The sequence below is a fragment of the Ctenocephalides felis genome, unplaced genomic scaffold (genome assembly GCF_003426905.1).
Source record: "Ctenocephalides felis isolate EL2017-DRISC unplaced genomic scaffold, ASM342690v1 CF-g0.4_SCAFFOLD_00845, whole genome shotgun sequence".
In the NCBI taxonomy this organism is placed as follows: Eukaryota; Metazoa; Arthropoda; class Insecta; order Siphonaptera; family Pulicidae; genus Ctenocephalides; species Ctenocephalides felis.
Window position 1 is genome coordinate 39,816,203 of NW_020536999.1, and position 26,661 is coordinate 39,842,863.

The following is a 26,661-nucleotide window of genomic DNA, read 5'->3' on the forward strand; positions in this document are numbered from 1 at the left end:
TATTATATATAATTAGAAAGACTATTGTTAAATAAATATTAATTTAATTCATTTTTTAAATGTGTGTTGTGATTTTGCCTAATGGCTTGCTAATTAATTCCATTAGGCAACGATGTGTTTGACATCACGCTGCTCCTTTGCGATGAGTGCGGTGTGTACAATGATGCTGAGGATTCATGAATGGACTCTTCATTTACAGATTCTTCTTCAATATCTAAGGAGCTTGTATCTGACGTATCTTCCGACCAAAAGGGTGTCCTATCAATTTTCCATTGAATTAATTTAGTTAACATGTGGCCTTTGTCATTAGGATCGCCAGCTTTTAATACAGTCTTGAAAAACTGCTTCATGAGTTGTTGACCTGAAAGTGAGTGATTTTAAATATGATAATATAAATATATATATATATATATATATATATATATATATATATATATATATATATATATATATATATAGATATATGTGTATATATATATATATACATTATATATATATATATATATATGTATATATATATATATATATATATAATCTATATATTAATTATATATAGATTCAATAATCAATATATCTACTTGAAAAAAATAAATGTAGCTGGTTGTTTAAGTATTGATAATAGATATGTCATAATTAAAGTAATAATTAAAGATGTCGAAACAACAAATATATATATATATATATATATATATATACATATACATATATTAGGGTGGTCCTTAACAAGAACATTTTCGAATTTCTTTGCTCTCACGGGCGCAAAAGCTTCCAAATCAATAAAAAACGATTCTATTCTATATATATTGGCCATAATTTCTATGTGTAGACAGAATTGCTTTTCTACTTATGCATGCAAATTACTAGTTCAGTCAGAAACAAGATCGTATATCATGAAATAATGTATCATGAGATTCACAATACTTAATATATTCTTTGTATTTCATACTGCAATTAGCTAGATTTTCAAGTAAAAAAATGTAAGGTGGATCACCTTTAGCAACAGCGTGCATAGCGCGTGCTGCACTTAAATCCTGGTGTTTTTCGAGTTCATTATAAATTTGCATAGCTTTGTCAAATTCATCAACTGATTTTTTATATGAATTAAAGATGTCTAACTTGCTCTGTAAATAAAGTTCTCCGAGAGCTTGATGTGCTTTTGCGATAGAAAATCGTAATTCATGCGTTTCGGCCAGCTGCAACATCTTCATTAAATGCTTCTCTGCTTTAGGGAAATTCTTCATACTATATGGAAAGTTATTGCTCATATTTAGATGTCAACAGTGAGAAAATATCACTATTTTCTGTAAATGATTAGAATCGTCCAAACTGTGAAAACTATGCTTATCTTCTTATATCTAAGTATAATGGAAATGATATATTAATGGAATATTTTAATTTTGTCGTTAACCTGACATAATCTATACTGACTGCTAAATCTATTATATAAATTAAATTTTATAGTTTAATTTCCTACTCACAAAACTTGTACAATATATATTTTTATAAAAATATATTTTGTTGTACCTTATTTACAACAGAAATTATGGTGTTGCATTTTATTAATTTTATATTTTTTAGTTTCAAGGATAATTAATTCAAATAACTTACGCATCAAAAGTTCTCGATATTTGCAAATGTGCATCACAAGCTGAAATATAGTTTTCAGCTGCAAGGCTTCTTTTCATTGTTTCCCTAAAATTAGTCATTGCGTCTGAAAGTTCTCCAGTCGAAAGCATGCAAAGACCTTGTTCCATTAATGTTGCGGCTATCCCCTCATCACTATCGGCTTACGTAAAAAACAATATTGTAAATTGTAATTACATTAAATAGTGAATAGTATACGTAATTAGAAATATATATAAAAATGATTGTGATATTAATTATATTATTGATTGGCATTTCATGTAATTTACCTTCTTGCGCTCTTTTAATTGCTATTGCACAATAATCTGCAGCTTTTTGCGGATTTGTCTTACGTATTCTTTGCGACAGTTTCAACATTCCTGAATATAACAAACTGCAGATTTGCCGATACAAATTTTCGAAAGCACCTTCTACTTCTGGACTTGCTATCCATTTCTGAATATACGAAAGACAGATACATTCTCAAAAATTTTCAACAAAGCAGAAACAAGTATTATAAGATATACTTAATCAGAAGTTCTGATTAAGTATATCTAATTCAGAACATATTACCTTTTCTTTCGCAAGCTCTCTAGCAATGTGCAAATGCACGGCTCCTTCTTCTATTTGATTATCTGTTGCAAAATATTAAAATATTAATTATTTTTACATGCATAGTGATATGTAATTTATACTAATTGTAATAGTGTTGATGTACATTCTTTTATGAGAAATTGTCCGTATATATAACGGGTAACCGCTTCTTTACGGCCACCGTCAACACGAATTTGGGTAGCGATATCGATTGCCACAAGAAATAATTGATCAGATATCCAATTCCAGTCAGACTCCATTAAACGCATTGCCAGACGGACGAATTCATTACATTCTCCTATCGAGTCTCCTGAAATAAATTAATCTATACTGAATTTCTTTATAGAGCCATATCATACAATTTATTACTTATTTGATGGGAGGAATTATATTAGATGCTGATTTGTCTATTGATGTAAGTAAATAGGTTGTATTTTGAAAATTGATTATATGAATATAAGTATGCAAACACATGAAGTACCTCGCATTTTAGCATCCTCTGCTATTTCTAGACTGTTTACCACCATGTCGATTATCTCTGGAACATCCATAATGGTCGGTTTTGTCCATAATATCGAATGTTTTCCAGCATCCTCACGCATACGAACATTAAACTCAATTAGCTGATTAAAATACGCAGCAGATTCTAAATGACCAGATTCTTCCAAATCCAAAAATTTTGCTTTATAGTATGGTATACGATGCCTGTATACATATTAATGTTGAATGTTTGAAAACAAAAAAAATATTTTAATGTAAGGGTCACACCTTCGAACTTCTTGATATGTCATAACAGGCATTTTATTTCTGATCTCTTGTTTGAGTTTTTCGCGATTTTTTCGAGTAGCGGCTGAAAGACTAACTGCACGTACTTTCGCAACGTGCGTGAAACATTCATTGTTTCTTTTTTTGCCTTCAATTGACTAAAGAGTTATTAATTTTTTATCTTCAGTAAGTATTATTAAAAAAAAAATATGTTACAGCATCAGTAATAATTGTAAAGAAGTTATTACTCTACCTGAGAATATTCTACTTTTTTCACGTCTTCTTCTTCGCAGAGCTCTTCATCAGAATAATACTCGTTCAAACTATGTTCAATAGATGATATACCTTCCATAAAAAATAGAACATATTCATACTAACTAAATATTAAATGATTTTATTTGGATATTTTGACCAGTAAAAATTAGTTATATTTGTGCGATTTTTCACTTCATTCTTAATTTATACAGTTTATTGTTTTTTTTTTTTCATACAGTTTGTCTCCTTTATACTTGATCTCAATTTCTAAAATTAAAATAACATAAAAAAATGATAGAAAATAAAACCTTGCTCTGTTTCTCCAAGTTGAATAACTCTTTCCTTAAAACTAACATCGGGTGTAGGATGCTCTTCCTCATCTTGATCCATAATTTTTGTTAAAATAAAAACACTATAAAAATGTTAACGATAAACAAATGAAAAAACTGCTTATATGATTAAAGTTTTATTCAAATATAATATTACTGTTGTAATCAAACTTTATTAATTTTATTTTATACACTTCAGAAAATATGGGTTTTTCAAAAAGAAACTCGAGCTCGATCGAGCATGAACTTTCGGTAAGTACTATTCCCAATTTAGTTTCAACCAGGATATTTCCTACGTTTGAGTTTGTGAAGGAGTATCATGCTCATTTTTTATTATTTAGCCACATTTTAAAAACTACACTTCAATTGATTTTTTTGTGGTTTCATAATTATTGTAAAATGTACTTTCATTGTTATATATTGTTATATGCTTTAGGCGACATTCGGATGGATAGATTTTTGTGTTACATATATTTATATTTTATAAATTATAGTATTTGATTGATTTGACGTGATTTATATTATAATAATATATTATTGTAAGATGTACTATTATTGTTAGTTGTTGTTTTATAAATAAATAATATTTTATGTAGTTCAATTATATAAAAAATATTATATTTAGTTTTAAATTTTGTTCATTCAATATTTTTAGAAAACTTATTTGAGAAATTCAATGTGATTCTGTATTTACAATTGGCCGAGAGCGTTAATAAGTTTTCACTACGGTTGCTTGAGGTTCTCGGTTCAATTCTCGATAAGTCTCTTGATAAATCAAATGCGTTTCAGATTGAATAAATATCAGTTCAAAATATTAAATTCGGGTGGCGCATTTCGACCTTCACACTTAGAATATTTCTGAAAAACACTCAAAGTTCGCATTTGACTGTGATACATAATAAATGTAAAAAGGGATAAGAAGGTAGTGGAAGAACGAGGGAGAGATAAGGGTAGAGGTAGTAATGAATAAGAAAGATGTGTGAGAGATATATGAGTTATTGAAATTCACTATTAATACAGTATAATTATATATTCTTAAGAATATATAAATAACATTTGTCAAAAATATATCAAAAAGCAGAATGGTTAAAAAGCTACTGCCCCCGTGGATAACACTCTGAATCTGAAAAAATAGAGTTTTGGTTGCTGGCTGTTAGTGCACGCGGAGGGTCCTGAAAAACACAAGATAAACAACATGAGGCTCGTGATACAATATATTTACTTAGTCAGTGATTGATTAATTGAAAAATTATTCATATTTAATTTTTAAAGTTAATTTTAACATATAGAAACTTTGTAGACATTACTTCTTATATTATAAAATTTTATTTGATGTTTTTAGTTAGTTTTATTTCATTTAAGAAATAAATGCTGTAAAAGTAAATGAACCAACAATTATGTAGAAACTAAATAAAAGAGACTTAAAACCAAATATCAATGTCTTTCAAATTTACCGCTAACTCTCTTAAATACCTCTTTACTCCACGTTGGCAACACATATTTATTGCAGTTGACATTTTCACACACAACTTCATGTCGATTATTAATTTTAGTGGATTAGCTAAAGATGAGATCTTTTAACTAATTTTCATCTTATTTAGTATTTTGTACTGTGTTGAGTATTTGTTGATAATTTAATGATGAAGTTTGAGTTTTGAGAGCATGCCAGTGAAAGATAATAATTGTTGAGGCGTTAGAGTTAATAGTAAATATTGCAATGAAATGACAAGTGAAATATTTGTGTTGAGTTGTGGGCTACATTGATGGTCCAGCTGGTAAACGATTAAAGCATTGCTTGAATTATTGAAAATGATGAAAAGTGCAGTTCCTAAAAAGGAAGGCAAGATGAGGATCCGTGCTTTCCCTGTAAGTGACCGACAACAAATTTTTCAGTAAGGTTAAACACGAATTTTGTTCCTTCCCAATTATATGTTCCACAAATGACTCTGCTACAGTATTATTTAGATATTTTGTTATTGTGCAGATTGTGTTTTATTTTTATGTTCACTTAATCATTTTTTTAAAATGAAGTTCATTGATCTGTCAAGGTCATGATCCTGTTCCTTCAAATTTCAATCAGGTAAAATTTCCAAGTTCCACTAACTACATCTTGCGAGTTTCTTGAATTAAATACAATAATTGTTTTTGAATTAGAATAATCGTCAGTAATTGACAATTTTTCATATGACAGTTTGACATTTGGATAGTAGCCCTTTGTTTTTATAACTTATGCAAACAAATGTTTCATAAGAATTTGTTTTATATACATTTTAATTTTTTAAACAAAAATCCACATCAAAATTACAAAAAAAAGTTAAAGTTTAATGTAAATGCCTAACAAATTCTGGTAAATGAAGGTTTGGAGAATGCAAATTACTGATGATTTCCCTGCATTTTTGTTATGTTTGAAATTTAATGGTGCAAAATAAGTCGAGACCAATGAACAGTAGATTCCAAATATGGAACCCCAAATACAAGACACATCCAGAAATTTTGGTGAGGGTTGAATGCCAATTGCATAATGTATCTTTTGAAACATAATTTGCAACTGTCATGTTGACAAGTTGGTATATCAAGGGTAGTATGATTTGCTATAAAAATTGCTAATATGGTGAACTCAGTTATGATCTGTAATTAAGAAGCATTGAAAACTATTAATACTGTACGGAAAATCATTTCAATATTATTTTATAATGCGAGGTTATAAAGCAAGTTTTGTTAATAATTATTTTACTATTTAAATAAGAATTTCAATAAATTTATGTAGAGAACTTATACAGATGTATCAGTTTCTTTTAACAATAACATTTCATATCTTTCATACTAATCCACTACAGATTATTTAGATCAAAAATCAATTTTATTGATTCGTAATTTAATTGGTTACAAATTCATATTGGTTTTAATATCTTTTCAGATGACGATGGACGAAAAGTATGTGGAGAACATCTGGTCCTTATTAAAGAATGCCATACAAGAAATACAGAAAAAGAACAATTCAGGACTATCTTTCGAAGAACTCTATAGAAATGCATATACTATGGTATTACATAAACATGGAGAACGATTATACACAGGTCTCAAAGAAGTTGTCACACATCATCTGGAAACTAAAGTTAGAGAAGATGTACTGCGAATGTTACACAATACTTTTCTACAAACATTAAATCAAGCTTGGACAGATCATCAAACTTCAATGGTTATGATTAGGGATATTTTAATGTACATGGATAGGGTATATGTCCAGCAAAATGATGTAGATAACGTTTATAACTTAGGACTTATAATTTTCAGAGATCAGGTGAGTTTCCTTTATATTAAATTTGATTATATTTATTTGTACAGTATGTTACCCAGCTAAGTTTTATAAAATGTATATTTATTTTAAGCAATAGTAAAATTTGGCAAATTTGTGGTAAGAAGTTAGTAAAGATTTTTCCAAAAATACTTTTAAGCTACTCAAACTTTTACATTCCATAATAATTTGATTGTGATTTAGATTACAAGAAAGCGAAATAAATCCTCTTTGGTGTAAAGTAATGCAGATCATTAAGTTTTGCAATTGCTACTACCTACATACATATACTTTTACTATTCATTATTAGTGTAGCTTTTTATCATTATATAATATTTATAAAAAATTTCATAATGTGTCATGATCAAATTGTTTGACTTATACTCTTATATTGGAATAATTGAAATTATATTTACTTATATTTGTTTATATAAATATATATATATATATATATATATATATATATATATATATAAACTCTACAAAATATATATATATATATATATATATATATATATATACATGTGTGTGTGTGTGTGTAATTGCATGTATGTTGTTTTCAATTGTATAATTATAATATTGGCATCAATAATTTTTATTGCAGGTTGTGCGTTATGGTTGCATTAGAGATCACATGAGAGATACTCTTCTTGGAATGGTGATGCGTGAAAGAAAAGGAGAAGTTGTAGATCGTTTGGCAATCAAAAACGCTTGTCAAATGTTAATGGTCTTAGGTATAAACAGTCGCAGTGTTTATGAAGAAGATTTTGAAAGACCATTTTTATTTCAATCAGCTGAATTTTATAAGGTATGTAATCTTATCCAGATTTGTTGGAGCTAATTTTTTTGTCTGTCCAATCAAATATTTTATAATTTTTCATCAATAGCATTAAATCCCTCCAAGCATCATCTGTTTATTTATTTATAAAAATATTTAATTTTATTATTCCTTATGAATTTTATTCATTAATTTAGGGCGAAAGTCAAAAATTTCTCTCAGAAAATTCGGCTTCTGTATATATAAAACGTGTTGAAGCTAGAATTACTGAAGAGGCTGAGCGTGCAACACACTACCTCGATGAATCTACAGAACCTCGAATTGTAGAAGTTGTAGAAGATGAATTAATTAAGAAACATATGAAAAGTATAGTTGAGGTACATTTTTAAGCTTTATAATTTTTTTTATTTAATCAAAAATGAAAAAACTTTGTTAAATTTATTTCAGAATTTAATTTGGTAAACTTTTTTTTGTTATAGATGGAAAATTCTGGAGTAGTGCATATGTTAAAGAATACCAAAACAGAGGATTTATCATGTATGTATAAATTATTTTCTCGAGTAACAGATGGCTTAAAAACAATTTCGGATTGTGTTTCGGCTCACTTGCGAGAACAAGGTAAGCTACTTGTTGAAGAGGAGGAGGCTGGTACCAACGCTATCACATATGTTCAGGTAAAATTTAAATAATTTTGATATGAATTTTCTTTTTGTTGATTGCTTTATTATTAGTTATTTATATTTATGCCAATTATAACATGTGTTTCAGAATCTTCTAGATCTAAAAGATAGGTTTGATCATTTCTTGCACAACTCGTTTTGCAATGATAAAATTTTCAAACAAATGATATCATCAGATTTTGAACATTTTCTCAATCTAAATAGCAAGAGTCCGGAATATTTATCATTATTTATAGATGATAAACTTAAAAAGGGCGCAAAAGGGGTAAGGATATGAAGTAGTACCATTATTATCACTTTTATTGCGAATATTTCAAATATTTAAATCAATACTTTATTTTAAAGATGACGGAGCAAGAAATAGAAGCTGTGTTGGATAAAACTATGGTTCTGTTTCGTTACCTGCAAGAAAAAGATGTTTTTGAAAGATATTATAAACAGCATTTGGCTAAACGGCTGTTACTGAATAAATCTGTTAGTGATGATAGTGAGAAAAACATGATCAGCAAACTCAAGGTTAGATTTTTTAATATTTTATAATATTACAATATTTAATACTTTGAATAATTATTTACTATTTAATAATTTAATTACTATTTAATATTTTTATTAATAAGTTTTCACATATATATTACATGAATTGAATTTTCATATATGTTTCTCAGAATCAATTCAGTAGTTTTAATTTATTTGTATTATCATATATATGTATATAATTTTCTATCCATTTCTTGGAAACTAATCCTTTTTTTGTCCATGTATTTATCATATTGTTTTAATTAAATAATATTCATAAAAATAATCACAGATAGAAGGTCTTAGCAGAACTGCTTTAAGTGATTTCAATATCATCCTTCAAGAATCTGTTCGTAACATATATAGAAAACCCTTCCTTAAAAAGCGAAAACGAAGTGATGATTGTTCATCCATAAATGGATAAATTTGTGAAATGTCTTAGCAAGAATGTGTTTATGTATGTGTGTCCAAAAAATACTTAAGATGCAAAGTTCTCAATGTTTATCAGTGAGTCTGCTTTTCTTGAATTTTATAACAGCAGTCTTGTCCAATTTTGCTTAAAGTCTAAATTTGCTGTTGAAATTAATTATTTGTAGTCACTAAAAAAAAATATTTATTTGAACAAGCTCTTGCTAATATTGAGAATTTTGCAGCTTTGGACTTTAAGCAATACTTGTACAACTAGCTAATAATATGTAAGAATTAAATTCTTAAATTAACTATTTGAATACCATTACAGTTTTCAGAAAATATTTATTTAATGAATTTGTCATATTATAGTTCATCATTAATTATATTCGTTTGATAAACTTATTATTGTTTTCACATGTATTGAAGCTTTAAGTTGGTAAACTTTCTAATTTACTATATCATAACTGTATTATATTATATAACAAAAGATGTTATGGAGTGATTGTATTGTTGTATGTTATTGCTTATACACCCTTTAAGTATCATTTCTGAAGTAATTTTATCATTAAATCATTGTAATGTGTGTACAATATCAATGCATTGTTTAAGAATAAATCCTATATAAATATTTTCAGACCGAATGTGGATGTCAATTTACATCGAAACTGGAAGGCATGTTTAAAGACATGACCGTTTCAAACACCATTATGGAAGAGTTCAAGAACCACGTCGGCACAACAGGATCTAGTTTACACGGTTTAGATCTTAGTGTTCGGATCTTAACTACAGGATTTTGGCCGACTCAAGTTGCAACTCCGAATTGTAATATACCTTTGGCGCCGCGAAATGCTTTTGAGACATTCAGAAGGTATTTTTGTGCAAATAATATACCTTTTTATTTTATTATTAACTTCAAGAAGGAGAAGTTTGTTTTTATCAAAAAATCCGGCTCGATAATTTTATGTTTACTCGTTAAAAAATTTTTTTTCGACGATTTTCATGATTTTTTTTTTTTGTTGGTAGAAACCATAGTCTTATAGATCATACTAAAATATTACGGCCCTACGACAAGTCGTTTAATTTTAAAAATTCTTTAAACTTTGCAAGAGTTAGAATCGTTTTTTTTTGGCGTTAGTCGAAGAACTTTCATCGACGATTGCTTAACCGATTTCAAAGATTTAAAAGCCAATCGATGTATTTCGGTGTGGATTATCTTTTCTCAGTTTTGTGCAGCGATCGGTTGCGAAAATGAGTAGTTCTTTTGACGTTTGTTAAAATTAAAATTAGACGGTTTATTTGGTACAACGATAGAGTACTTAGTCTTAATGAACATATTATTATTATTATTATTTAAACAATTAAAATCCTACAATCCGACCGGGTTGACGTGTTCGATTTTCTTAGGGCTTAGGGCAAAATACCAATACCAACTAGTTATTTTAGAAAAGCTTTTGTTTATAAAAAAAGTACATTTAAAAAATTTACATACAGTCAAAATGAATCGGTAATAGATAATAGTTCAGATTACTTTAATACATATAATTGTTCGAATGCAATTTTTTTTTACAGATTCTATTTAGGCAAACATTCTGGCCGACAGTTAACGCTGCAACCACAAATGGGCACTGCTGATCTGAATGCTGTGTTTTACGGCCGAAACTATCAGCCAAGAGATGAAAATGGAACGCCCCAAGCTGCGTCTGCGGACACGCCGTGCAGCTCGAGTGGCGCAAGCGTTGGTTCTAACAGCGGCCAGATTAAAAAGCATATAATTCAAGTTTCAACGTATCAAATGTGTGTCTTGATGCTGTTCAACAATCGAGATAGGCTTACTTATGAGGTAAATTTATGCAATATATAAATAGAAATATGTATAACGTAGGTACAACGTCGTGTCGACGTTTGGTTTTTGTTTTTTTGGACTCGCGTTGCTGCCCAATTAGTAGTTATTTTCACCATGCATCATTAGATAATCGAACCTGTATTGTTTGGGTTTGAGTCTTCAATTTTTTACATTTTTTTTAAATCGGAGGCTGACATAAATTAATTGCAAAGCAACTAAAAATTTTATAATTCATAAATGTAACTAGTGGGGCGCATGGCATCATGCCTTAAGGCAAATTGCTGGAACTTTCCTTACCAAAAATTATTATTTTTTTAAAAACGATTAATATTTTTGAAAAAATATTACTTCGAAAAAATTAGATTTTTGAGAAACTATAAATTTGACAAAAAATTACTTTATTTTGAAAAAAAAAATTCTTAATTTTGACATATTTTGGAAATTCTGAACTTTCTTTAAAAGCCAAGTATTGCTTTAACAGCATAGAGACAAAATGTCAAAGCGCGTAAGCGCCGCGTTCCCGTCTAACGGATGAAAATTGGTACGGAACCGATAGGAATGTAAACAAAATTTATACTTATTGTTAAAATCTCTAAAAAATATCTGATAATTTGGTGTGCATATGTCTAATGATCATTTTTGACCGCCAAAAGGCTTTTTTTTTTTACTTTTTTCATTAGATCTCCGAAACCGCTAGATCTGCCTGCATGAAAATTTGATCAATTCTTCATCTTGTCAATATAAGTAAAATGTTTTTTGAATTATCAAAATCGGACGCTTCGTTCTCTTAAAAACTGAGTTACCATTTTTGGCACTTTTTGCCCCGTATCTTCGGAACGGCTGGACCTGCCTTTGCCAAACACTAATCAGCACGTCTCCTTATCAATACGAATCGAATGTTTTTTGAATTATTCAAATCGGTTGATCGGTGTTCCCGAAATCGTCGACGAAAATTTGTATCCGCACACACATACACACACGCACACACACACACACATACATCCATTTTTTCTAAGGTATGTCAAAATATTCAGAAACCTTTTTAACGTAAAGATATATAAAAATTTTCATTTTCGATTTTTTTTCCGATTACTATAACTTGGCCTACGGGAAGTTAAATATTTGTTCGTTTTTGTAAGTTTTCAAATTTTAATCAGGGTCGCCGACAAAGAAGTGGATTTGGTTGTATATATATATATATATATATATATATATATATATATATGTTTTTATATATGTATATGTATATATATATATATATATATATATATATATATATATGCTGTTCAAACACGGAAAAATATGTTCAACATTTCAGGAAATTTTAAACGAGACCGATATTCCTGCAAGAGATTTAATCAGGGCGTTACAATCTCTAGCTATGGGTAAACCTGCACAGAGAGTTCTTATGAGAAATCCTAAAACGAAAGATATTGAGCCTTCTAACGTATTTTATATTAATGATAACTTTGTTTCAAAGTTTCACAGGTACTTTGAATATACATACTATTCATAATTATTATTTGATATTCTATCTTGATAAATTAATTATTGAACTTATATTTTATTTTATTTTTAAAGGGTTAAAATTCAAACAGTGGCGGCTAAGGGCGAGTCGGAACCTGAACGTCGTGAAACTCGAAATAAGGTGGATGAGGATCGTAAACATGAAATCGAAGCAGCTATAGTTCGTATTATGAAATCGCGTAAACGAATGTCGGTTAGTAAATTTATTTTTGTTTATTCAGTGATAATATAATTTATTGAATAATCATATTTATTCGGATTATTAATCTCCTTTAGCATAACGTTCTGGTAACAGATGTGACAACGCAGTTACGAAGCAGGTTCATGCCTTCCCCAGTTATTATCAAAAAACGAATTGAAGGATTAATCGAGCGCGAATATCTTGCTCGTACGCCTGATGACCGCAAAGTCTATACTTACGTGGCTTAATTAGTGCGTATAAATTAATATTATTTTGTTTGTGATACATTACATATGAGAACCATGAAAATATGAGTTTATATGCAATCACAGAAAATGGTACTTTTTGGAAAAAAAAAAACAAAAAACCGTCTGAAATTTATTGACACACTATTTTCTTAAGAGTGATTAATATTAGTTAAATTATTCTACATTTTAAAATCTTTTACCTTCTGTAATGTGCAAATAAGTAATGTGTAAGTACTTGCTTTCCTTCTTTTTACAAATTTAAAGAGATAAATGTATTATATAAAAATAAAGAAGTTTACTATAGTTTATGAAAAAATAACTCATTTGACCTCTTAGTTTATTTTCATTACAACTTAAATGATAATCCTATTTTATTTGTAAAGTTACATTTAAATTCTTGATATTTTTTAAATTTGGGTGTATTTGGTGTACAATTAAATATAATTGATATAAGTGAGAATTATATTCTGCATTTTGTGTCTTCAAAGACTTAAAAAATACAATGACTTATATACTCAGAATACCTTCCATTTTTTATGTTGATTAGTTTGTGAGTTGTTTTAAGGTAGCATAATAAAATAATTTTTAAACAAATAGACTTGAAAAGTTTTTTAATTACGTTTAAAAATCAGTTTGACTCAATATATTTCAGCCTAGTCCAATTATGTATATATATATATATATATATCAGGCGTGAATTTGATGTTGATATATGTTTAATTTGAGTTAAAAAGTCGGGCGTTTTGAATTATTAAAGAATGTGTAGTATATAAGTAACTGTTTTTGAAATTACACTGAAGATGAGACACACCATGGTCTCGAAACGTCTGTAATCATAAAATAAAGTTGTGTTAAACAAATCTGAGTGCTGTTTTGTTCATATTAAACAATTAATATATATATATATATATATATATATATATATATATATATACACCTATATCTTATTTGAAAGATTGAATGCAGTTACTTAAGGCACAAAGCAACCACAGGATCGAGTGTAAGTGTAAGTTAATATTTATAGAATGTCGAACATGTTGCAAATAGCATTTTTATTGTCAAGTTTGAAATTCAAGTCATGATTTCTTCTAAATGACTAGAATATGTTTCTTCCTTATACATTTTATAATTCTAAAAGTGTGTAATATTGTCAAATGTTTTTTTTAGTTTATTGTCAAAGTGGCAAGAAACACATAATAGTATAAATTATTAAATTTTGTTTATTATATTTTCACTTTTTTTTATCTTGTTTGGACAAACATATTCTTAGTAGCATATCCTTATTTTCATGGTTCACAAGAAAATAATATGCAAATAATTTTTATAATGGCACAAATTATATTTTATTACTATTTTTCAGGTTTTTTTGTGTAGGAACGTCTTCTCTGATGAAAGCAAGTTAGATATAATAGTTATTATATCTACATGATTGATGAATTAGCCACAGAATTATTTAAATAGCGCAAAAGGAAAAATTATGATATTTTTTCTAATCAAAAAATAAAACTGTTTAAAATTTCAAGTGCTGCAAGTTCCATTATTATTGTGACGTGTCTTTTTTCTATTTTGAACATATTTTTGATATTGTCCAATATTTATTTTAAATATCATTAGGCATTATTTTGATACCATATTTTCTAAAAAAAAATATGATGAATCTTAATAAAAATGAATGATGCATTTTTTATAACATATTTTTGTGTGATGAATTCTTGTTTAACAATTAGTGTTTTAATAATTGTTTATTTTTATGTCGGTGCTTAATATATTATGAAATATTGTGATATATGATGAGTGTTTGTATTTGTGACCTGTTTGGATTCAGTAAAATTAAAATACAGAAAGTGAAATATTGACACGTGAAAAAACTAATTGCTAAGTTGTGTGCTTAGTTTAGTAAACTATATAGGATGTTAATAACTCAGAGGTAAATTTTATGAACAATTCAAATATGTTATTGTATTATTTCTATGACTGCATTATAATTGTCACATAATTATAAAAAAAACATCTAAAATAGTATTTTTTTATTCTCTTATGTAATATATTTTCTATATTTATATATTTACTATTACATTTATATAGTGATGCACCACAATGGTCGATTGTGCTAGTATGTATTTTTTTTTTCAAAATCACTTTGAAGACATGTTTCTTGGTGGAATCATTTTATTAATTTTTTCTGCAATATTGTCAAGATACTTCAGAGGTAGCGGTAAAAGTATCACGAAATCGATATGCATATTATATTTTCGATTTAGTATATATGAACAAACAAACGTAAGTTTTTTATTTTTTATAGCATATCATTTTTATATTTATATTTAAGGAAACATTTCAATATGCGTCTGGCTTGTTTGACATACTCTCCTAATTTATTTTTCCTAATTATAAATATGTAGAAATAACTATAGATCAAAAATTTGTGTGGAATTTTGAATCACATGTTGTTGATCTCAATTTTCAAATAAAGCAATAGAGATACAAAAAAATTAACTATTAAATTTATATAAATTATATATATGCTATTTGTACTTTACTTTAAAATTCGATGGAATTTAACGTCTATTTGAAATTAATATAAAACATTGTATGATTCGAATATTATTATTATTTATATTAATATATTTCGTAGTTATTTTTAAACGTTATTCACTTATCATTACCAGTATCTTATGCTCTTTCTAACTTTGTTTGTTGTATTTTTTGTAGGCTGTTTTTCTTTTGAATCATCTATAAGCTTTGCATTTTCATCGCCGGTAGTTACAGAAATATTATCTACCACTTCGAACTCAATAACGTCATCAGTTTTATTTTTATTCACTCTAGTATCTGATCCTCTTTTTCCGACCGTAGACGCCATGGTATCAGATAAATCATTCGTCTTTAATGCGTCGGCAAGCGTCTGAACTGCATTTACAGAATCTGTTCCAGTATTATTAGACTTTTGATTGACATTTTGTTGCAATTCATTCATCGGCTTTGGTGCGTATGTTACGTTGCTGGGTGGTGTCTCGCTATGCAGATAAGCCACAGGCCAATATCTGGCTTGAACGAAACCCCCTGGTGACGGCGGGCTTAAAAATATTTGATCAGGTCCATCGTGGTGTATTTGTTCACCGCAACAAGGCGGTGCTTGGGGTACGAATCCAGCGGATGGCCTATGATGACCGTAGTCTCTTTGGTACTTGGGTGGATACGGGCGATCGCCACTAATTTCTGGACGATGGTCGCCTCTGGTGAGGTGATTATTACCGGTTATCGATTGAGTAGGTACACCATAAGGGTAGTATCTATCCGCGCACTTTCGCCACTGACTTTTATTTGGTCCAACGTAGCACCTGCAATAGCACATTTCATAAGCGAAAAAAAATCACAATTATATTCAGTTTCTTAATAGAATCTTAAAGTTCATAGAATCATTTTGTGCGGAGTACATAATTCTCACCAAGCGTAATCAAATCCCTCCGAATAACCGCATTTATGGTCAGGCGCACAACAATAATCCCAACTACTTGCTTCGGATCCTTCAAGTTCGCAAGCGTAATGACCCGAAATAACATTGTGCTGACATCCACCTCCATCTCTTCTGCACGGCCATCCTGAGACAGAATACTGCTGCCATGGATCAGGCTCTAAAAACGAACTAAAATATTAATAAACCCTATATTGGTTAACACTTTAACAATACCATTAGATCGACTCCATGGACCAACTCGACCATCAGGAACTCCTACACCTCTATTTTCAGGCGGTCCAGATATGTCATTGTCAAAGGCAGCTCTTTTACACTTTTCATCTCGGAGATCCCATGCAAATAATCTATGTCCAGGAACATGCTCATAATCTAGACCGAGTCGTAAGTCTCTCTGATCAATGTCAGATAGCAAGCAATTTGGAGAGCGATCACCGGGCGCAGACACCATTCTATTCAATAAACGGCAAAATTTTCGATAATTTTTGTTATGTATATCAAAATATCAAATTTCAATTTTATTGATTTTGTATACATTTTGTGGCTTACTGGGTAGTATGAAGTTTATTTTATTTAATCGTTCGTTTTAAGTAATATGGCATCTAAATTGTTAAAATAAGCGATATAATTAGATTTAATAAGCAATATCTCACCGGAAACTGTACGACATGCATTTCAAAGAACCACTCTTCCTTAAAGATGAACATCTTGCTTTGCAGTCTAATTCAGAAGATAAGAACATTGCTTTTCTCACAGATTGTCTCACGAGTTTCGCTTCGGAACCATATGAAAGGTAGCAAACTGTAAAATATTTTATAATAATATAAAAACTAATGTTGTAAATTAAAAAAAAATAAGAATCATTATTCACCTTTTTCGGCAAATGCAGGTTCTATGGGCTTTGGTGGGTAATGTGGAGGAAGTGTAGGTGTCGGAAGATGACACCCTGTGTTTGGAGAACCTCTTTCATATAATTCAAATCCAGGATCTTCTAGTAGATTTATACCTGGTATTAATTCATAAAATGGGCAATCACTGAGCAAGCAGTTTTCGTTTGAATGACCAATTATTGATGGGCCGTATCTGTAAGTATTACGTGCTATAGATTTAATATCTATTGGATCAATACGACGATTTGGATCATCTAATATTATGTAACAATAAAAACGCTATTGGTTACCTGTAAGTAAAAGTTTTACAATGAAAATGTCTCGCGCGTACACATGCTAATTCACATTGCCCTACACTTGAGGCTGACACTGCATCTCGAATAGCTGACCACGATAAACGTTGGCCGCTACGAACTCGTACGAAGCATTCTAAGAAGACAAATATATATTATATTCTCTAATTACATATATATATATATGTATATATATATATATATATCTGTGTGTGTATGAATTTTAAAACAATGCAAATGAATTTATTTATAATTTTTACTAGATTTTTTCAACCAAGATGTAATTTACCACTTTCAGCAATAATATTAGGTCCGACTCTAGTATCTGGCCAAATTCTTTGAGGAGAACAGTCTCCTGCATCGTTCACAGTAAATACATCATGCGAACGATCAGGCTCTAAATCGTGATAAGCATCCAATAATTCAAAACCGCGTTCACTTATAAAACAGTTAGGTATGGGCGCATATTGAGCAGGTCTAAAAATATATTATCGTGGTCAAACATTAAAGATCACTTATGAAAATGGTCATATTTGCAATATTTCACCCATAGCTAAATGAACAACATTTAAATCTAACTTCATCTCTACATCTTCTCTCACATTCAGCAAAATCTCTCGCAAAACACGAATCTCTAACTGCACTTCTATGCAGTTTGACGCCTGATGCGGCATGTATAACACAACTACCTGAAAAAAATTATTTATATTTGATTCAGCAATAAATTTATACAGAATCCAAAATAGTATATTCAACCTCTGTTGTGAAACCCGACATGCGGTCTATCATAATCCCTGTGCCCGCCGTTGTATGGAACAATCCCATGTCCTCCGTGCCCTCTCGGTGGTTGAGGAGGCGGTAATCTAGGCCTTTCTTGTGGCTGATAACCACCGGTGAAAGGAAAACCTTTATAACTATAGCCATCAGGCCATGAATTGTGTCCAGTTCCAACTGAGTATCTTTAGAAATTACAAAACGATTAAAAAAATTGCCATAAAAATATTATTTTATCATAAATATATATCTCATTATTTCATTACCTTCGCCAACCTCCACCTAAATCTTGCCCTGGGCCGATTCCATGGCCGTGACTGGAACTGCCTCGGCCATAGCCCCAGCCTGTGACTCCCCAGTAGTTATCCCAGCCGCCTCGTCTACCACCGAGATCACGGTAGTCGAATCTGTCGGACGGATAACGGGGTCCCGAATCACCGTGTTTATTGAAGCCCCAATAAACGTAGCGGTCGTCATCGCGATGATGCCTATAATTTGGAGCAAAAACTTGATAATCAACAAACCGAGCAGTCAATTATTTAATGTACACGCAACTATACTGCCAATACCAATACATATTTTTAGTTGTGTTCTTACTTGTATGGATCACCATATTGCCCTCCATAAGCGCCCCATGACTTCGGATAGGGGTGATAAGGGCTATAAGGTTTTCGGTCATATCTAGTATTATATCCATAAGGTTTAGGTGGGTGTTGATGTGGCCGGTAATCAGGATAATCATCATAACGTGTGCGATGATCATATACTCCTCCACCGTGAGGATAACTAGGCCTAAAGTAGATGTATATTTATCTCCTCTATGATTATCGATTTTGTTTTTTTTGCAATTACCTTCGCTCACTATAATGATCAGTAGGAACAAGATTGCCGAAATCCCAAGGGCGTGCCAGGGGTCTGGTGCCACTGCAATCGGGGTAACTATTTCGATCTCTTTCGTAGTAATCGTAATCTTTATCAGGAAAATAGTCTCTTCCATAACTCAATTGCGATAAAGGAACTTCTGTTAGCTCACATATTCCTTGACCACGCCCGGACCTATCCAGTCTAAAATGGTAAAAATATTATTGTTTAATTTACAATGTTAACATGTTTTGTATATTATTCTTGTCTAAATGTTTGTTTATTTTAGACAAATAAATTTTGCTCATTATAATTAAACGGACATATCTAAACATTATATAAAACTGTAGCCAGTAGTGTGTTATACTGCTGCTGATGTTTTATAGAAGGAGAAGGTGCTTATACAATTAATTACAACATAATAGGTAAAAATTTGATTAAAAAAATTGCCATAAAAATATTATTAATTTTGTAATAAGTATGTGAGTCTAAATGAAAATGGTTAGTGCCTGTTGATAGGGTTGGTTACAATTATTTAAATTTAATTTCCTGGTTGAAGCGGTTTATTTTTCTCACTTTTTGCGTTCGAACCACCTGTACTAAATCACTACCTGGACGCAGTATAAAAAATTGCGTTTAACTTGAGCTTTTAAAATGGTTAATAAAATAACCCGATCATAATTGTTAAGATTTCAATGCGGATTTTCATTGTAAAATTACAAAAAGCTATTGCAAAAGTAAATTAAACACTTCATTCTTTTATAAAGCAAGAATAATTGAAATTTAAATAAATAATATATTTATATGTGTCATCTGATAATAACATCAACCTTGTGGAACAACAAAGGGAAGCCATCAAACGTATTGTGCGACAATCTCTTCGTAGGAAGGAAACCTATTCAGTCAATTTGTCTTTAGCTATTCGAATAATTTTCTTGTTCACTTTAGCGTTAAATAGTGAATGAAAAAAGCGCTTTTAATTACCATCTTTGATATTAAGATTTTGATATAATACAATTTTCATAAACGGTGAATGATTTGATAGTTGTCACAAAAAAACTTATTGCTGGAATTTTGCTATTCATAATTTACATATGAACAGCTTATTTGTAGTGATGCTTTTTTCTAGGGTGCAAAACTTATATTATTAAATATATTGAAGGTTTATAATTTATACTGTAAGTTTGTAAGAACGGATTTACAAAAAAATCCCAAAATTTGTATCAAATCATGCCATTCTTAATTATCCAAGGTGTTTGTTGAAGTATTCTTGTTTGTGCATAAAATTTTTTTATCAATATGCATCGGCCCATTGTTTACATAAATTTATTGTATTATAGTGTATTGTTAACCAGAAGAAGGCAACAATCGAGAACTGGGATCTTTTTTTATACGCCTACGAATTAAAATGCTAATTGCACATTCAACATATGCAAATTATAATTTACAAGTTCAAGAGTTTATTATATAATACATGATATATGCACATCGAAAGTTGTTAATTTATTTACTTTAGCAATTTATGTGCCTTTGATAAAATTTTAATAGAGTCCCTTTGTTTGCTTTATAGATTATGTCTTGAAAATTTTGATATTAAATATCGTACTAAATATGTTGAAAAATACTAACAATATGTAAATCTAAAATATTCAAACAGTTCTCGAAGTCATACTATTCGTATTAAATTTAAAATATTGGTTTTAAATTCATTAAATTTTTATTTATGAGATACCAGAGTACATCAACTTTAATGATTCTCAATACAACTCAATTTATGGGTGCTCAATGGTTAAGCTCACGGACTTGTGGGTCGTGAGTTTGAACCCTCTGGGCAACCTGACATCGGGCGATGAAGAATTTCACTTGAAAATATAGCTGAAAAATATGTATCCAATTGAAAATAGTCCATTTCGGGCACTGGGGTGTAAAATGGTAACGAGGAATCTTTTACACTATTCTTTCCTGAATCGAGTTAGAGTTTAACTCAGCTCACGGACCTGACCTGGGGCCGTACAACCTATTTCAATTTGTTCTTAAAAGTATAATTTAACTTTATGTGATAAATTCATATTTTCAATAAATAAACACTTTCAATTGTTCAATTGAAGTGGATACTATTTATTAAATATTTGAATGAATGAAATTAAAAAAAAATATCTGTAAAAAAATATCCAGCTTCAAATGTAAAACTAATAATTCAATAAACTTTACGATTAAAATTTTATAATTCTCTTGTAATTGAAAAGCTAACAGAATGTTCGCCGAGCGAACAATGCACTTCTAACTTTTACTAAATAATTACATCACAACAATTAAATTAATTACGATGTCCAAGACGCGATTATATAGATGGGCTTCCGCTAGTAAAACACGTGTATACTGCTTTTATCAGGTTATCGTGTATGATATCAAAAGATGTAATACGACCGCCAAAACAATAAACAACTTGTTTGTAATTTACTGAATGTATCATTATCGTTTTAGAAGGGACGAAGATCCATTGCAAGATAAAAATTGAAAATTTAAATGAGGATAAAAGGACTGTGAAAAAATCATGGGCAATAAATTTCAATACTGATTTAGTGGTACTACATAGTTTTTGACTCTTTTGGTTGTAGGTTTACAACTAGTTTAACATGTAGTTTAAAAAAATAAGCCTGTGGATTCAATGGAATGAGAATCTTTCACAAGAATTGAAATATGTTTATAACAATTAATGTCATATTCGCCAATATAATTAAGCAAAAAAAGTTTTCCTTTCAATTTGCTATATTTGCCAGTCAAAGCAAAATCCTCTCAATGCGTATTTCTTAGCTGGGTAAAAGTATTTGAAATAGTTTCAGTTTAATTCGACTATAAAGACTTTAGTCATTATATTAGGCTACTTTTTGTATTCAATCAAACTTGAAAAATACATTTTCAGTAATTTGATATAATTTACTATTCTTATTATAAATGTAAAATGTATTATGATAATATTTAATTGCAAACCCCCTCCTAGTTTAGTTTAAAGGCTTAAAGCTTGTTTATGCTTGCTCCTCATAAAAATTTAAGAATGTTTATGTATTTTAAAATTAATGTTATATTTGTCAGTCAGTATAATTAAGCCATACTAAGTCTTTCAATTGAAAATGACGAATTTAATTTTTTTTTTATTTTCTATTAAAATGTTTTATAATAATTTTGAGTGCTAGCAAACCAAACTTTTAGTAGATATATAATAAGTATATATTTAAAATTAGTTTATATAATCGTGTAAATTTCAATTATTTGACACGAAACAATAAATATCATCTAAGTTAAATTATAATAAGAGCGTTTGTCTTATTAATTGTCTACTTTTTAACTCAATCAACTCAATTTCAAATCCTTTGTACAACATTTATCTGTCTTGATTCAATATCTTATAATCTATTTTTCTAATATTCGAACAGTAATCAGGTTTTGAGATGCTATGAAATGTGACCAAATGATGACTTATATATTTAATTTATTTTTATTATTTGCTCTTCAATACTGATAACTAATTAAATTTGATGCAGAAATGTCTAGCTATTTGCACTTGGAAATATATTTCTCAATACTGCTTGACAGCAAGCTATCGAGGGTGGCTATCGAACCTGGATATTTCTGCTTGGAAGGCCAAAGCTCTAACCAACAAGCCAAGGAAAAGCCGATTCTTTATATTATGTATATGTATTACAATTTATAATTTTGAATTGCGCGCTTACAAAATTTGTGTCGAATTTGTCAAAGATGGCAATTTTTTTTGACCAATAGGAGCCCTTGATTCAAGGTCATGAATGTGCATTATCTAATGCAAAGGTCAGTCTCATTTTGACAGTCTAGTGGGAAGGAGTTGTGCAATAAATATCATAGTGCAGTTATAAAGTTAAAATAATATTCGAAGCCGGCCAGGATTAAAATATACGGATGCAAATTGGCAAAATGTAAGTGATAAATTTATTATTATATTTTTTTTTTCTAAATATCAATAGCTTAAACGATAAAGATGGGTCATTTAAAGTGAAAACATCAGGCGTGCAATAACTTTTGACACGACTGTCAGATCGAATAATGACATAATTTTCAACAAACTGTTGTAACATATATTCTGGAAGCAAAATATAGTATAATCGAAGTAAAAGTGACTAAAAATTTTTAGAAATTAGTGGGGTGCATGGCATCGTGCCTTAACCAAAATGCTGGAACTTCCCGTACCGTAATTAAAAATCTTGGTACGGAACCCAAAAAATTTTACACAAAATGTGTACACATTATTAAAATCTCTATAAAATATCTGATAATTTGATGTACATAATAAACATTTTTGACCGCCAAATGACATTTTTTTTAATTATTTTTATTGATAGTCCATAACCGCTGGACCTGTCTTCCCAAAAATTTAATCAGTTTTTTATCTTGTCAATACAAGTAAACTGGTTTTTGAATTATTAAAATCAGCACGTCGCCTTAGCAATATGAATCAAATGATCGGTGTTCCCGAAATCGTTGACGAAAATTTGTATCCGCACATACACACACACACACACACACATACATCAATTTTTTCTAAGGTATGCCAAAATGTTCAAAAACCTTTGAAACGTAAAAATAAATAAAAATTTTCATTTTCAATTTTTTGCGATTTTTAAAATTCATTGTATTCAGGATTAAATTCTATTCTAGTTGAACTAAAAAAAAACTTGTAAAAAGTTATAATTAACCCACTTTTTAAACAATCTAAAGTGAAATTTTGTACAAAAAAACATGATTTTTTTCAAGTTGCAAAAAATTGGTGAATTTATAATTTTTTTATGGATATTTTAGGTTCAACTAGAATCTATTCCATTGAAAATATATATTTGTTTTGATTTTTTTGTTTCGGATGGAAATGTGACTTGCATCTTTCCCGCCAAATGACGCATCGGCAAAATGCTTGTACCCGGCATTTTATGGTACATATTTTATTGAAAAAAACATGAGAAGAATGTTGAGATACATAACAATAAAACCTGAAAGTTTCGTATAAATTAAATATTTATTTCTTCTCTAAAAATTTCTCAAAAAAGCGATTTTTTGAAGCCTCCCCCTTAGGGTAAAATGCTATTTGCAACTAGTTTTAACCCTCTACGGTGGTGGAATTAAATTTACGGCGAAGTTTAGGATGTGCTAACAAGATTTAATAATTGTTCCGTAAACTTTAGATATATTTTTATTCAATACACTAATCTAGTGTTGTTTTTGTATAAAAGTTATGTTTAATAGTTACTGTGTATTGTATACTGTATGAATGCATATTTTACAGACTTTACACGATTCTAATAGTAACTTGTCGTGGTGGCAGAAAAATGACGACCGAAACCGGTAAAAGAGCTTTGGGTTTTAAAATCGGTCCAGCCGGTTTTGAGAGTGGGCAAACAATCGTAAATGGTTAATTATTAAAATTGAAGACTCTAACCTGTAATTGAATCCTTCGCAAACGAATCTTCTTTCGGCAGCACATTCTCTGCGGCAATCTTCTAATCGTTCGCAAAATAGACGCCTCAGTACGCATCGGGGCGAAATTCGTTGCCCGGCTAGCACTCGTTGAAAACACACTGAAAATAATCAAATAATTATATACAATTGATTATATATATATATATATATATATATATATATATACATATTGTTTTCTAAGAAGTTTCCCTCGTGTGATATTAATCAATTATTATTTACCTCTTGCATCTTCCACTAATATAATACTCGAGCACTGTACTCGTTTCAGTCCTAATATAACTATTAACAAATATTGTATATTTATCACTTTCATTTTGATCACTTTATAAGTATTAGTTATAACAAATTATTCCTATATTACACATTATTGGCTAGTGAATGTGGCAGTAATAAGTAGTCTTTGAACATAATGCCTTATTTATTGCACTAATAAATTAATAATAAAATAACCGCAAACTGTAATTGGTATATGAGTTGCATTAGTAATCGGAACGACAATATAAAAAATATCAAAATAGAATTGCATAATTTTTATGAATAATCAGGCCTCTGGCCTACCTCTATGAAAATTTGCATGTAAGTGGGTTAAAGGGACCAACTGAACCTTCACAAAGAAAAATTAAATTAATAGTTAACTTATGTTAGTCAATATTTCTTTCAAATTGTCAGGTCAGGGTTATATACTATTAAATCTCTGTAACAAAAAACGTTTAAAATAAAACTCGTATCTCACATTGGTTAAATGAAGTAGCAATTATTTCGTAAAATCATTTTAAAACTAAATAAAGATGATGGATCTGTTTGCCTCTTGGCTGCCCCTTCTTACCCTACCCTTGGGAAAAGTAGAGACAAATAGGAAATTTTAGATAAAATAGTAGAAAATATATTTCTATAATTAGGAGTTAACTATTATTTTTTTAACATAGTTCAACATTTGTTTGATAATTGTAATGCGTTGGCATGTAGTTCGTTTAGTTCAGAGTTTAGAGAGAGTATAATTACTGAAAGTCAAATTGAATCCTTGTGCTACGCATCCTATTTACATAATACTGTTAATATTTTACTTTATATCTAGTATATTTAATTATTAACTTCCCGTAGGGTAAGTTATTGTAAGCGTCCAAAAATCAAAATTGAAAATTTTTGCATTTCTCCAAGTTTTGAAGGTTTCTGAACATTTTGGCATACCTCAGAAAAAATGGATGTGTGTGTGTGTATGTATGTATGGATACAATTTTTCGGTCACGTTTTCGGGCGCACGGATCAACCGATTTCTATGGTTCAAAAAACATTCGATTCCTATTGATAGGAAAATGTGCTGATTAGTTTTTGGTAAAGGCAGGTCCAGCAGTTACGGAAATAAAGTGCAGAAAATAGAAATCGAGTTTTTAAAAGAACGGAGCATCCGATTTGAATTATCTAAAAAACATTCAATTAGTAATGATTGGGAGAAGTGGTTATTAGTTGTTGGCGAAGACAGGCCCAGCCATTTCGAAGATACAGAGCTAAATGTGCAAAAAATGGCAGTTTTTGAGGGAACTAAGCGTCCGATTTAAATGATTCAAGGAACTTTCTGCTTGTTTTAACAAAATAATTGATTTTGGAATAAAAAATTGTTGCCAAATTTTTTTTTCAATTTTTTTTTCAGAAAATTTTTTTTGGCAAGAATGATTCAGATTTTATTTTTAATTCTGACTAAAGTTCTAATATACTTTAAACAAATAATTTCAACTTTGCAATTCAGTTTATATAATTCTTATAAATATTAGACAATATTAGTATTTATAATAATCTATTTCAAAACATTCAATATTCTTCGAA

At 29.6% G+C, this 26,661-nt stretch overlaps 3 protein-coding genes across 3 annotated transcripts in view; 1 reads left to right on the forward strand and 2 right to left on the reverse strand.

Moving 5' to 3' along the window:
• Positions 1–67: 67 nt before the first annotated feature.
• LOC113374959 lies at positions 68–2,826 on the reverse strand. Its single transcript, XM_026614919.1, has 7 exons — positions 2,699–2,826; positions 2,342–2,527; positions 2,197–2,258; positions 1,914–2,079; positions 1,609–1,786; positions 992–1,242; positions 68–361 (listed from the first exon to the last, which is right to left on the reverse strand). The coding sequence occupies exons 1-7, from the start codon at positions 2,817–2,819 to the stop codon at positions 90–92; spliced, it is 1,236 nt and encodes a 411-aa protein (XP_026470704.1). The 5' UTR covers positions 2,820–2,826; the 3' UTR covers positions 68–89.
• A 2,307-nt stretch (positions 2,827–5,133) lies between these two features.
• On the forward strand, positions 5,134–14,568 carry LOC113372117 (cullin-3-A). The gene is made up of 13 exons (XM_026612448.1): positions 5,134–5,432; positions 6,484–6,867; positions 7,466–7,669; positions 7,837–8,016; positions 8,119–8,313; positions 8,408–8,584; positions 8,665–8,835; positions 9,882–10,114; positions 10,816–11,086; positions 12,408–12,577; positions 12,671–12,809; positions 12,893–13,048; positions 14,406–14,568. The coding sequence occupies exons 1-12, from the start codon at positions 5,376–5,378 to the stop codon at positions 13,043–13,045; spliced, it is 2,334 nt and encodes a 777-aa protein (XP_026468233.1). The 5' UTR covers positions 5,134–5,375; the 3' UTR covers positions 13,046–13,048; positions 14,406–14,568.
• A 1,139-nt stretch (positions 14,569–15,707) lies between these two features.
• LOC113383175 overlaps positions 15,708–26,661 on the reverse strand; it is a 31,533-nt gene continuing 20,579 nt past the window's right edge. Inside the window, exons 6-19 of the mRNA XM_026621424.1 lie at positions 25,060–25,119; positions 24,800–24,938; positions 19,330–19,542; positions 19,075–19,269; positions 18,744–18,965; positions 18,460–18,662; positions 18,251–18,392; positions 17,993–18,180; positions 17,701–17,839; positions 17,392–17,603; positions 17,174–17,321; positions 16,737–16,972; positions 16,494–16,680; positions 15,708–16,386 (exon numbers count right to left, since the gene is read on the reverse strand). Of these exons, the coding sequence (XP_026477209.1) occupies positions 15,708–16,386; positions 16,494–16,680; positions 16,737–16,972; positions 17,174–17,321; positions 17,392–17,603; positions 17,701–17,839; positions 17,993–18,180; positions 18,251–18,392; positions 18,460–18,662; positions 18,744–18,965; positions 19,075–19,269; positions 19,330–19,542; positions 24,800–24,938; positions 25,060–25,119 (2,963 nt within the window). The remainder of the gene's footprint in view (positions 16,387–16,493; positions 16,681–16,736; positions 16,973–17,173; positions 17,322–17,391; positions 17,604–17,700; positions 17,840–17,992; positions 18,181–18,250; positions 18,393–18,459; positions 18,663–18,743; positions 18,966–19,074; positions 19,270–19,329; positions 19,543–24,799; positions 24,939–25,059; positions 25,120–26,661) is intronic.